Source organism: Mesoplodon mirus, assembly GCF_964341445.2.
Source record: "Mesoplodon mirus genome assembly, chromosome: 9".
Lineage (NCBI taxonomy): Eukaryota > Metazoa > Chordata > Mammalia > Artiodactyla > Ziphiidae > Mesoplodon > Mesoplodon mirus.
In genome coordinates this window covers 20,603,152-20,615,846 of record NC_138985.1, presented here as the reverse complement: position 1 = coordinate 20,615,846, position 12,695 = coordinate 20,603,152, and the positions used below count along the sequence as shown (strand labels likewise).

The 12,695-nt window shown below is 43.5% G+C and overlaps 1 protein-coding gene across 9 annotated transcripts in view; it reads left to right on the top strand.

The window, feature by feature from the left end:
* ATXN7L1 (ataxin 7 like 1) overlaps positions 1 to 12,695 on the top strand; it is a gene marked incomplete at its 5' end in the record, with an annotated part of 244,928 nt that overhangs the window by 212,668 nt on the left and 19,565 nt on the right. For all 9 annotated transcript variants that reach the window (XM_082631883.1, XM_082631879.1, XM_082631878.1 and 6 more), the window contains one exon: positions 18 to 274. In XM_082631883.1, the coding sequence (XP_082488009.1) occupies positions 18 to 274 (257 nt within the window). The remainder of the gene's footprint in view (positions 1 to 17; positions 275 to 12,695) is intronic.

Here is a 12,695-nt window from a genome sequence, read left to right as displayed (position 1 = left end):
GTCTCTCTTCTCCTTAGACTCATTCACTAAGCCATCGGAGGGCAGTCCCAGGCCGGAAAAAGCAGTTTGACCTCCTTCTGGCGGAACACAAAGCCAAGTCCCGGGAAAAAGAAGTTAAAGATAAAGAGCATCTCCTGACTTCGGCAAGGGAAGTACTTCCAAGCCCATCCGGGCCAGCGCAGGACTCGCTGCCGGGATCTTCAGGGAGCTTGGGCCCAGAACCTAAAGTCGCGTCCCCTGCAAAATCCAGGCCACCTAACTCTGTGCTTCCTAGGTAAGTCCCACCTGGGCGATAGAAGCCTTGAGGCCGTGGTCAAGTGACCCTGCCTGGCTGGGTCGTGTGTGGTCGGATCACGTGTGAAATGGGAGTCGTTAGCGTCCTACCTGGGGAGGTGGTTGTGAAGTTGAAAGGAGAGAATGGGTGTGAGGGGCTCAGCCCAGTGCCTGCCACGTAGCATTCAGTGGATGTTACTTCTGTCACCATTGTCATCCTCACCCTGGTCATCATTGCCGTGATCGTCATCCTCCATAGCAGACCTGTATCCGCCAGGATGTGTTTTCCCGGAGTAAGAGTCAGCTAGAGATAAATAGCTGAAAGGGTGACACTCAACCACCAGGCAACTTTCTGGTCACCTGAGTTTTTAGATTAGTTGAAGATTCCTGGAGCAGAGAGTGGGGGAAGCCTGGGGGGATGGGTAGTCAGCACAGCTTAGGAGCCCACTTGCCATGATATTTTGTGAATTTTTTCCACAACTCTCCAATGGTCAGGGTAAAGGGAAAATTGCCGCGACAGGGCTGTCTGTCCTTACATTTCCCTCCATACCAAGAAAGCTGAGCCACCTCTTTGGGGTTTTATTTGGTCGTCCTGGACAGAAAGGAAAGAATGGAAAACAAAACCCACCTGGGGGAATTCCCTGGCAGTCCAGTGGTTAGGATTCCAAGCTTCCACTGCAGGGGGCACGGGTTCGATCCCTGCCTGGGGAGCTAAGATCCCACATGCCATGTGGCGTGGCCAAAAAAAAGAGGGAGGGAGAAAAAAAATTCCACTTGGATTGAAAATCCATGTATGTGTGTTTTGACAGGCAGTGGAGTGCCATAATGAGCCACAGACCAATTTCCAGGTGATAGGACAGGGAACCCTCATTCAAAAATATTTATTGAGTGCTTGCTCCATAAGCAAGGTACTGTGTTAGGTACCCTCAGGCAGGGGCACAGAGATGAATGAAACTAGATCCTGCTTTTCAAGAATTTGGAGTTTAGGAGATGAGACTCAAATATCCATAGCATCATAAAAAGGAAACATTAATAACACAATATAAGTGCAGATATTAGTATCCTCTGATGATTTTTGGGGTTTTTTTTGGCTGCATTGGGCTTTCTTTGCTGCACACTGGCTTTCTCTAGTTGCAACGAGCGGGGGCTACTCTTTGCTGCGGTGCGCAGGCGTCTCATTGCGGTAGCTTCTCTTGTTGCGGAACACGGGCTCTAGGCGCACGGGCTTCAGTAATTGTGGCACACAGGCTCAGTAGTTGTGGCTCACGGGCTCTAGAGCACAGGCTCAGTAGTTGTGGCGCACGGGCTTAGTTGCTCTGCAGCATGTAGGATCTTCCTGGACCAGGGCTCAAACCCGTGTCCCCTGCATTGGCAGGTGGATTCTTAACAACTGCGCCACCAGGGAAGTCCCCTCTGATGATTTTTAATGCATACACCGTGAGTCTCAAAGAGTAATTGTCCAGTCAGCAAGTAGGCATTAAGAGAATATAGTTACAAAAGAAGGGGAAGGAATTTATTTTTAAAGCAAAAGCAAATATTTGATGACAGTTGTTACTGACCTACCAGGATCTCTCATGCCTTACACTTTGGTGCAAGCCTGACCAGTTTGGCAGCTGGAGCCCCTCTCTTGGAATCACCAAGCTCAGCCTCAGGCATCTGGGGGGATGGATGGAGTCAGATGGAGTCACCACCCACACATCTCCATCATCATAACCATTGTCGGGTGGTTGTCGTCATCTGTTTACTTGGCCGCTGTCCTTGCCACCCCTCATTTTCCAAGATCGTTTTATGATTTCTCACTGTGATGCCAGATATTGGTGAAGGATATTACCCTTGGGGACACAGTTCTGCTCCAAACTTCTGGAAGGGGCTTCAATTCTATCTACAGTAGCTTTCAAACTTCTTGGTGGCGATGGAACTTTTTTGTTCCCACAGAACCTTACACGGTACCCGATATAAAAGCAGACCTGCCTCCACCTGAAGCCCGCTCAGCCCTGCTCTCATCACACGTGTACCCAGAACCCACTGTCCCCCAGCCCATCCAAGGGATCACCTCAGCTTCCCCAAGGACTCCAGGGAACCCCAGTTTGAAAACTCTTTTATTATACATTTCTCCATCGATGTTGACTGATGCAGGCACTTCGCACCCAAGCAGTGGTACCTGGCTTAACAGAGAAGCTGGGGGCAGCCGTTAAAAAATGAAACAGGCAACAGTGGAGCCTTAAGAGCTGCTTCTTTCTGTTCCTTTTTTTGGTTTAATTTTCAGGGGAATGTTTGTCAATAGAGAAATGCCAGGTGTTTATGTTCTTTTAGGGAAATAGAAGAAAGAGAGAGGGTGAGGTTAATCGGCAGAAAAGAATGTCTCTGAAGGAAAAGGGGAGGCCAAGGAGCACATTACAAATGTTGGTAAGAGAATAATTTCTGAGGACGCTTTTCAACGCACCAGAAAACTCAGGGGTGAACTCTGTTCCACAGTTAGCGGGAAATAACGTCCTTTTTCAGTTGTCTTACGTTCACACGAGACCCCATGCCATCAGAGATCGAAAAAGCATGATCAGAAGTAAACATACCCACATAAGACTTAAAGCAGTTATTTCCCTCATATTAACGATGTAAATATAATAGATGTTTCAATCACACTCATTATCTATAATGGGCCAAAAAAAATGTCACACATGAATGGAATTATGATTATCCCTTCCCAATCGTGAATTTCTCTTGTAGGAAATGCTAACAGTGTGTGAATTTATATCTTAAATATCGTTTCGGTAACCTTGAAAATATTCCAGTTCTCCTATTTTTGAGTTGCAACCCATCCTGTCAGGGGTTCCTAAAAGAGGGACTTGGGTCTAGGATTGGAAAAGTGAAAGTTAGCTAGCAAGGGTTGGAACAGGATTGGAAGTGCAAGGCTCAACTCCTTGTCTGCTAACTAGATGAACGTGGCCGTGTCTCTCAGCCTCTCTGGCCTCAAACTGCTCAACTGTCAGACGGAGCTAAGGAGAATTAAGTGAGATAAAATACCAAGCTCATCATAAGCACTCAGTTCATGGTAGCTGGTAGTAGGGGTCAGTGGTAGTCAATGGGAAAGCAGTGGGAGCCCGTGAAGGCCTCAGCGCTACCTGATTTCCATTCACCTGGCCTCCTGGCCTCTGTCCTTCAAGCTGGGGGCCCTTGGATACCATACCAGTATGCTCTGTTTCTTCGCCCCCAACTCTAAGGAAACACATTATTTGCCCCACAGAGCCCAAGGGCTATGAATGACCAGGCCAGCCAAAGCCATCAGGACTCTGTTGGAAAGGCGTGGAGGTTGGGGGAAGGGGGGCAGCAGAGGGAGGAAGGGTCAGCTGTGGAGGTCATTGCTGCCAAGATCTGGGCACATCCCCCTCTGTCTCACAGATGCTCACACATCTCCCCTTAAAGTATAAAATGGCAAATGCCAGTGAATCTAAGACTGACAAGGGCGGCAGGGAAAGAGGCCGAAGGTCCTAGATACCTGACAAAGGGCAGAGGTGAGTCTGGAGTGAAAGCTACTTCATTACATGGCGTAATCGCCAAAGTGGAAGCCATTTCTCTCCTTGACTTCTGTTTGTCCCTGGGCTTTTCCTACTCGTTTCTCAACAGGGGGGCCTTTGAAGTCAAGCAGGCAGAACCAAGTCTCATGACCACTTTTTATTAGCTTGGCAACCAATGTCCTCATCTGAGAAATGTAGGTCATAGTTACACGCACCTAAGGCAGTGGGGCAGCTCCAGTGAGAAAAGGTATGTGACGTGCCTACATACAGTTAGGACTCAGTTAAGGTCAGTTGTTTTGCTCGTGCTTCCTCAAAGTGGTGGGGGTTAGGGGACTTTAAGTTTCTCTGGGTGTAACTGGACAGGGACCATCATCACATGCACTGTCTTTAGACCAGACTGGTAAGTGGAGGGGTGAGGGGTAATGTAGTGCCGAGGAAGAAAGGTTGGATGGCAGCTTAACACTTGCGAGACTTTTTCCACACTTTCTCATGGCCAGTTGCCTAATTCCCCCATCATCCTCTCCAAGCCTTGGCTTTTTTGAGACACAAGCTGGTCCCAGCGCACTCCATCCCTCCAGGTTCCACCCTGGAGGGCAGTGATCAGAGCTGGGAGGAGGTCTTGAAAGCATCCACCATTCCGTCATCACCAGGAGGGTGCCCATGTCCTGAGGGACACAAGTCTAAAAACGAGGAGATCCAGAGCTCCTTCCCGTTGTGCACATGCACACATGTGCCCAGCGTCCTTCCTTCATGTTTCTGTCTTGGCTCTCAGAGCTGATTCCGCTCTGCAGCTCGCAGTTTTCATGCTCAGCTTTACTCTCCACGATTCTCCTCCCCTGGTCTCCTCTCTTTTGTCTGGCAACTAGAACTTACCATGGAGTGTTTCAATTGTTCTAAAATTTTTTTTCTTAACGAAACTTCTTTTTTTAAAATCAACATAGTATAGACACATAGTTCAAAAACTAAATAGTACTAAAAGGGTTAGAGTGAAAAACAGTAGTTCCTACCATCCTGGAACTCTGTTGACCCTCTCTGTGTTGGAGCACCTGTTTCCTGGATCCCTTTGCCACCTTCTCTCTTGGTTTACGCCTTATCTTCTCCATTAGCTTCCTGTGAAAAGGGACATGGGAGGTCAATTTTTAGAATCCTTATACACCTGAAAATGTTTGTATTCTACCCTCACACTTAATTGATCATCTCTCTGAGTCTATAACTGGATTGAGAATTATTTCCCTACAGAAGATGGAAGACAATTTTTCCATTGGCTTCTGGCATCGAAGGTTTTTATTGAGAAGTTTAATAACATTCTGATTCCATTTTTAATTGCTGAAGCATGGGGCTCTGAAATTTCCCAGGGATCCCCCTTGATGTAGGTCTTTTTTCATTCATTGTACTAGGTACTCAGTAGATCCTTTCAACCTGGAAACACCTGTTTCTGGGATATTTTCCCATGTTACATGCTAAATAGTTTTCTCCCCACTATGTCTTTATTCTCTTTTTTAACCTCCTGTTAGTTGGATGTTGGATCATTTGCTCTGACCTCTTCATCCTCTTACCTCTTTTCTCCTGTTGTCTCTCAATCTCTTGTTCCACTTTCTAAAAGATTTTTTTACTTTACTCTTCAAAACTGTATACTAAATAGTTTACGATTTACTTGTTAAATTTTAGGATCTGGTTCTTTCTATCTGATTGCACGGCATGCGGGATCTTATTTCCCCAACCAGGGATCAAACCCACACCCCCTGCAGTGGAAGGGTAGAGTCTTAACCACTGGGTCTCCAGGGAAGTCCCTCCTCTTTTTTTCCTTTATCTTCATTTCCCCCAAGTTTGTTTCATATATGTGTTCATGTGTTTGTTGTTTGGTTGGTCAGCTCATGTTGGAGATGTCTGGGAATGTTTGGTTATCTCTAACCACTCGTATTTAAAAGAGAGGCTCTAATAGGCTCATTGGAGGTCTTTGTGGGACTGTCAACCAAAAGGTCATCATGTCACCAGTCAGCCTTTTGTTGGAATATTCCCAAAGGCAAGCTGTGGAAGCCTTTTCTCCGGGGCCATTCAGTTTCCGGAGGGAAGAATCCTGCCTGCTGACATACCTGGCAGTAGGCATTCTGGCAGTGCCAACTGAGGATCTGACCAGGGGCAGCCCACAGTCCTCCTGTTTTTAGCCCTGTGCCTCCTCCTGGTCTCTGCTGAGCCTGGGGGCCCCACGTCTAGAGTCTCCCTGGTTCAGTTTCTCTTTTTGAAGGTTGATCGGAGGGCGAGGGGGCTGGCAGGGGCAGTGGAAAGTCACGTGACCGTGCGAGGTAGTAGTGATGACCTGCGGCGGGTCCAACGACAGAAGATTGAGCCTTTCAGCTCTCTCGCTATGTTTGGTCCTCACCTCACCCATGACTTGTGCAGCTCTAGCTGCTCCAGGTGCCCTGCTTCTCAAGGTTCTGTGGTGGGTCAGCTCCTTTCCCATCAGTTAACACTCTCCAGCCATAGTCTGTCTTCTAAAAATAGGTTAAAATCTCTTGTTCACACTTCTTGGGACACTTCAGGTGCAAGTAGCAGAAAATCTTGCTTACTAACCACTTCAATAATTAGGAAATTTCTTACCACTGGTGACAAGAAGTCCAGAGGTGAAAGGGCACCAGTCCCCAAAGATCAGGGGTTGGCTCTCCTTCTTTTTTTTTTTTTTTTTTTTTTTTTGGTAACCTAGTCTTTTTTTTTTTTTTTCTTTATTGGAGTATAATTGCTTTACAATGGTGTGTTAGTTTCTGCTTTATAACAAAGTGAATCAGTTATACATATACATATATCCCCATATCTCCTCCCTCTTGCGTCTCCCTCCCTCCCACCCTCCCTATCCCACCCCTCTAGGTGGTCACAAAGCACCGAGCTGATGTCCCTGTGCTATGCGGCTGCTTGCCACTAGCTATCTGTTTTACATTTGGTAGTGTATACATGTCCATGCCACTCTCTCACTTTGTCACAGCTTACCCTTCCCCCTCCCCATATCCTCAAGTCCATTCTCTAGTAGGTCTGCATCTTTATTCCCGTTTTGCCCCTAGGTTCTTCATGACCTATTTTTTTTTTCCCTTAGGTTCCATATATATCTGTTAGCATGCGGAATTTGTTTTTCTCTTTCTGACTTACTTCACTCTGTATGACAGACTCTAGGTCCATCCACCTCACTACAAATAACTCAATTTCGTTTCTTTTTATGGCTGAGTAATATTCCATTGTATATATGTGCCACATCTTCTTTATCCATTCATCTGTCGATGGACACTTAGGTTGCTTCCATGTCCTGGCTATTGTAAATAGAGCTGCAATGAACATTGTGGTACATGACTCTTTTTGAATTATGGTTTTCTCAGGGTATATGCCCAGTAGTGGGATTGCTGGGTCATACGGTAGTTCTATTTTTCATTTTTTAAGGAACCTCCATACTGTTCTCCATAGTGGCTGTACCAATTTACATTCCCACCAACAGTGCAAGAGGGTTCCCTTTTCTCCACACCCTCTCCAGCATTTATTGTTTGTAGATTTTTTGATGATGGCCATTCTGACCGGTGTGAGATGATATCTCATTGTAGTTTTGATGTGCATTTCTCTAATGATTAATGATGTTGAGCATCCTTTCATGTGTTTGTTGGCAATCTGTATATCTTCTTTGGAGAAATGTCTATTTAGGTCTTCTGCCCACTTTTGGGTTGGGTTGTTTGTTTTTTTTAATATTGAGCTGCATGAGCTGCTTGTAAATTTTGGAGATTAATCCTTTGTCAGTTGCTTCATTTGCAAATATTTTCTCCCATTCTGAGGGTTGTCTTTTCATCTTGTTTATGGTTTCCTTTGCTGTGCAAAAGCTTTTAAGTTTCATTAGGTCCCATTTGTTTATTTTTGTTTTTATTTCCATTTCTCTAGGAGGTGGGTCAAAAAAGATCTTGCTGTGAATTATGTCATGGAGTGTTCTGCCTATGTTTTCCTCTAAGAGTTTTACAGTGTCTGGCCTTACATTTAGGTCTTTAATCCATTTTGAGTTTATTTTTGTGTATGGTGTTAGGGAGTGTTCTAATTTCATTCTTTTACATGTAGCTGTCCAGTTTTCCCAGCACCACTTATTGAAGAGGCTGTCTTTTCTCCACTGTATATTCTTGGCTCCTTTATCAAAAATAAGGTGATGATATGTGCGTGGGTTTATCTCTGGGCTTTCTATCCTGTTCCATTGATCTATATTTCTGTTTTTGTGCCAGTACCATACTGTCTTTATTACTGTAGCTTTGTAGTATAGTCTGAAGTCAGGGAGCCTGATTCCTCCAGCTCTGTTTTTCTTTCTCAAGATTGCTTTGGCTATTCGGGGTCTTCTGTGTTTCTATACAAATTGTGAAATTTTTTGTTCTAGTTCTGTGAAAAATGCTAGTGGTAGCTTGATAGGGATTGCATTGAATCTGTAGATTGCTTTGGGTAGTAGAGTCATTTTCACAATGTTGATTCTTACAATCCAAGAATATGGTATATCTCTCCATCTATTTGTATAATCTTTAATTTCTTTCATCAGTGTCTTATAATATTCTGCATACAGGTCTTTTGTCTCCTTAGGTAGGTTTACTCCTAGGTATTTTATTCTTTTTGTTGCAGTGGTAAATGGGAGTGTTTTCTTAATTTCACTTTCAGATTTTTCATCATTAGTGTATAGGAATGCAAGAGATTTTTGTGCATTAATTTTGTATCCTGCTACTTTACCAAATTCATTGATAAACTCTAGTAGTTTTCTGATAGCATCTTTAGGATTCTCTATGTATAGTATGTCATCTGCAAACAGTGACAGCTTTACTTCTTTTTTTCCGATTTGGATTCCTTTTATTTCTTTTTCTTCTCTGATTGCTGTGGCTAAAACTTCCAAAACTATGTTGAATAATAGTGGTGAGAGTGGGCAACCTTGTCTTGTTCCTGATCTTAGTGGAAATGGTTTCAGTTTTTCACCATTGAGGACAATGTTGACAGTGGGTTTGTCATATGTGGCCTTTATTATGTTGAGGTAACTTCCCTCTATGTCTACTTTCTGGAGGGTTTTTATCATAAATGGGTGTTGAATTTTGTCAAAAGCTTTCTCTGCATCTATTGAGATGATCATATGGTTTTTCTCCTTCAATTTGTTAATATGGTGTATCACATTGATTGATTTGCATATATTGAAGAATCCTTGCATTCCTGGGATAAACCCCACTTGATCATGTTGTATGATCCTTTTAATGTGCTCCTGGATTCTGTTTGCTAGTATTTTGCTGAGGATTTTTGCATCAGTGTTCATCAGTGATACTGGCCTGTAGTTTTCTTTCTTTGTGACATCTTTGTCTGGTTTTGGTATCAGGGTGATGGTGGCCTCATAGAATGAGTTTGGGAGTATTCCTCTGTCTGCTATATTTTGGAAGAGTTTGAGAAAGATAGGTGTTAGCTCTTCTCTAAATGTTTGATAGAATTCGCCTGTGAAGCCATCTGGCCTTGGGCTTTTGTTTGTTGGAAGATTTTTAATCACAGTTTCAATTTCAGTGCTTGTGGTTGGTCTGTTCATATTTTCTATTTCTTCCTGGTTCAGTCTCAGAAGGTTGTGCATTTCTAAGAATTTGTCCATTTCTTCCAGGTTGTCCATTTTATTGGCATAGACTTGCTTGTAGTAATCGCTCATGATCCTTTGTATTTCTGCAGTGTCAGTTGTTACTTCTCCTTTTTCATTTCTAATTCTATTGATTTGAGTCTTCTCCCTTTTTTTCTTGATGAGTCTGGCTAATGGTTTATCAATTTTGTTTATCTTCTCAAAGAACCAGCTTTTAGTTTTATTGATCTTTGCTATCATTTCCTTCATTTCTTTTTCATTTATTTCTGATCTGATCTTTATGATTTCTTTCTGGCTGTCCTTCTGTGGCTTTCTTTTATTCCACCCTCTTCGATCTTTTGGCTTCATCTTCAACGTCATTAGCAAGATGGCTACAGCACTTCCAGAGGAAAAAGGTCCAGATGAAGGTGGAGACCACCTTTTCCTTGTGTCTCTTTTTTTTTTTTTTAATAGCTGTCCTAGTGGGTGTGAAGTGGTAACTCATTGTGATTTTGATTTGCATTTCCCTAATGACTGATGATGTTGAGCATATTTTCATGTGATTGCTGGCACCATTTATATATCTTTGCTGAGAAATGTCTATTCAAGTCCTTTGCTCATTTAAAAAAATTTTTTTTTTTTTTTTGCGGCACGCAAGCCTCTCACTGTTGTGGCCTCTCCTGCTGCGGAGCACCGGCTCCAGACGTGCAGGCCCAGCGGCCATGGCTCACGGGCCCAGCCACTCTGCGGCATGTGGGATCCTCCCGCACCGGGGCACGAACCTGTGTCCCCTGCGTCAGCAGGCGAACTCTCAACCACTGCGCCACCAGGGAAGCCCTAAATTTTTTTTAAAAATAAATTTATTTATTTATTTATGGCTGTGTTGGGTCTTTGTTGACACCCATGGGCTTTCTGTAGTTGCGAAGAGCGGCGGCTACTCTTCACTGCAGTGCACGGGCTTCTCATTGAAGTGGCTTCTCTTGTTGTGGAGCACGGGCTCTAGGCGCGCAGGCTTAGTAGTTGTGGCATGTGGGCTTACTTGCTTCGTGGCATGTGGGATCTTCCCAGATCAGGGATCGAACCCATGTCCCCAGCACTGGCAGGCAGATTCTTAACCACTGTGCCACCAGGGAAGTCCCTAAATTTATTTTTTATTGAAGTATAGTTGAATTACAATGTTGTGTTAATGACAGCAAAGTGACTCAGTTATACATATATATACATTTTTTTCATATTCTTTTTCATTATGGTTTATCACAGGATATTGATATTCCTTATGCTATACGGTAAGGTCCTTTGCCCATTATTTTTTAATTTTAAAAAATTTTGTGCCCATATTGTGCGGCTTGTGGGATCTTAGTTCCCTGACCAGGGATTGAACCCAGGCCCCTGCAGTGAAAGCGAGGAGTGTTAATGACTGGACTGCCAGGGAATTCCCTCCTTGTGTCTCTTTTTAAAAGTGAGAAAAATCTTTGCAAAAGCCACCCCCCCAAAAATACATTTTCTTTTATTTGTCATGCACTTTCCCAAACCAATCATTAACGAGATGAATGAGATTCCCATTATTACTTAAGGGGTTAAATGGAGACTAGGATGTCATCACCATGATGATCACCACAGTTCTGTTGATCTCTTTGTTTTTCAGAGCTAATGCCTTGTTTATCCCTTTACTATGACTTTACTATTTTGGGACAGAGGAGATACATGTGTTCGATCCATCCGCCCCATTGAACAGTAAATTCTTCAGCCACTTTCCTGCACATGCCTGTCCTACTAGCTCACTTTCTTTTATTTTTCTCTCTTTTTTACTTTTTATTGTGAAAATTTCCCCATGTACAGAAAAATAGAAAAGTATAATGAATACCTGCCTACGTAGTTTTAACAGTTTTAATATTTTGCCACTGTGTTGACTTCATCTACATTCTTTTTCATTTTTTATAAATTGATTATTTTTTTTATTTTTGGCTGCATTGGGTTTTCGTTGCTGCACTCTCTAGTTCGTCGTGCTCTCTCTAGTTGCGGGGAGCGGGGGCTACTCTTTGTTGCGGTGCGCGGGCTTCTCATTGCGGTAGCTTCTCTTGTTGCAGAGCCACGGGCTCTAGGTGGGTGGGCTTCAGTAGTTGTGGCATGTGCGCTCTAGAGCGCAGACTCAGTAGTTGTGGCTCATGGGCTTAGTTGCTCCGCGGCACGTGGGATCTTCCCGGACCAGGGCTCGAACCCGTGTCCCCTGCCTTGGCAGGCGGATTCTTAACCACTGTGCCACCGGGGAAGCCCCATCTACATTTTTTGGTATGTTTTGATGTACATTGCAGATATGTTGGCATCTCACCCTAACTTTCCAAATGCATCTTTGGAAAGTAAAGATCTTTTCCTTGGTAACTATGATACGAGTATCACACAAAATCCGGCTTTCATCTCCCGCAGGATAGGGAGGTCCTAATATGGTGGGGAAAGCTTCAAAAAGAGTCTCCCAGAAAGTATGGGAACCACTTAAATGTCCATCAATAGCGTAGTTAAATAAAGTATGATATGTCCATATTATGGAATACTATACTGGGGAATATTAAAATGATGATAGATTTCTATACATGGAAACAATTCTACAACATCACTAAGTTAAAAAAAAAAGCATAATAGTATGTACAGTGTGATCCAGTTCTTACACGACCAGATGTAAAATAGATAGCTAGTGGGAAGCAGCTGCACAGCACAGGGAGATCAGCTCGGTGCTTTGGGACCGCCTAGAGGGGTGGTGGGATAGGGAGGGTGGGAGGGAGATGCAAGAGGAAGGAGATACGGGGATATATGTATATGTATAACTGATTCACTTTGTTATACAGCAGAAACTAACACACCACTGTAAAGCAATTATACTCCAATAAAGATGTTTAAAAAAAATGTATGTGCCTGTTCGCACAGTAAAGAGGTCTGGAAGGATATAAATCAAAATGGAAGGAACACTTGATCTTGAGTGGCAGGATTACGAATGCTGTTTTCTTTCTTTATATGTTTTGATGTTATCAAAATGGTTTTACCGTTTGGGTCTTCAGCTGTAAACAGGCAACTGCTGTTGTCCCTTCTGACCCAGGAGTGTAGGGAATGCACCTGGGCGTTGTGTTTTCTGGACTATAGACCTTTAACACATAGAATGAACGGCATCTTTGTTTTCATAAGGGTGGGAAGGTGATAGTCAATAATAAATTATCATACCAGCAGAGTTGTAACTACACTGGGAAACCACCTGTGGCCTTGTTTGTGGGGTTTTATGGGGTGTTTTTATTGGCAGCATTGTACGCATACATGAAATTGACTATTTTAATTTCTAAGTGTAC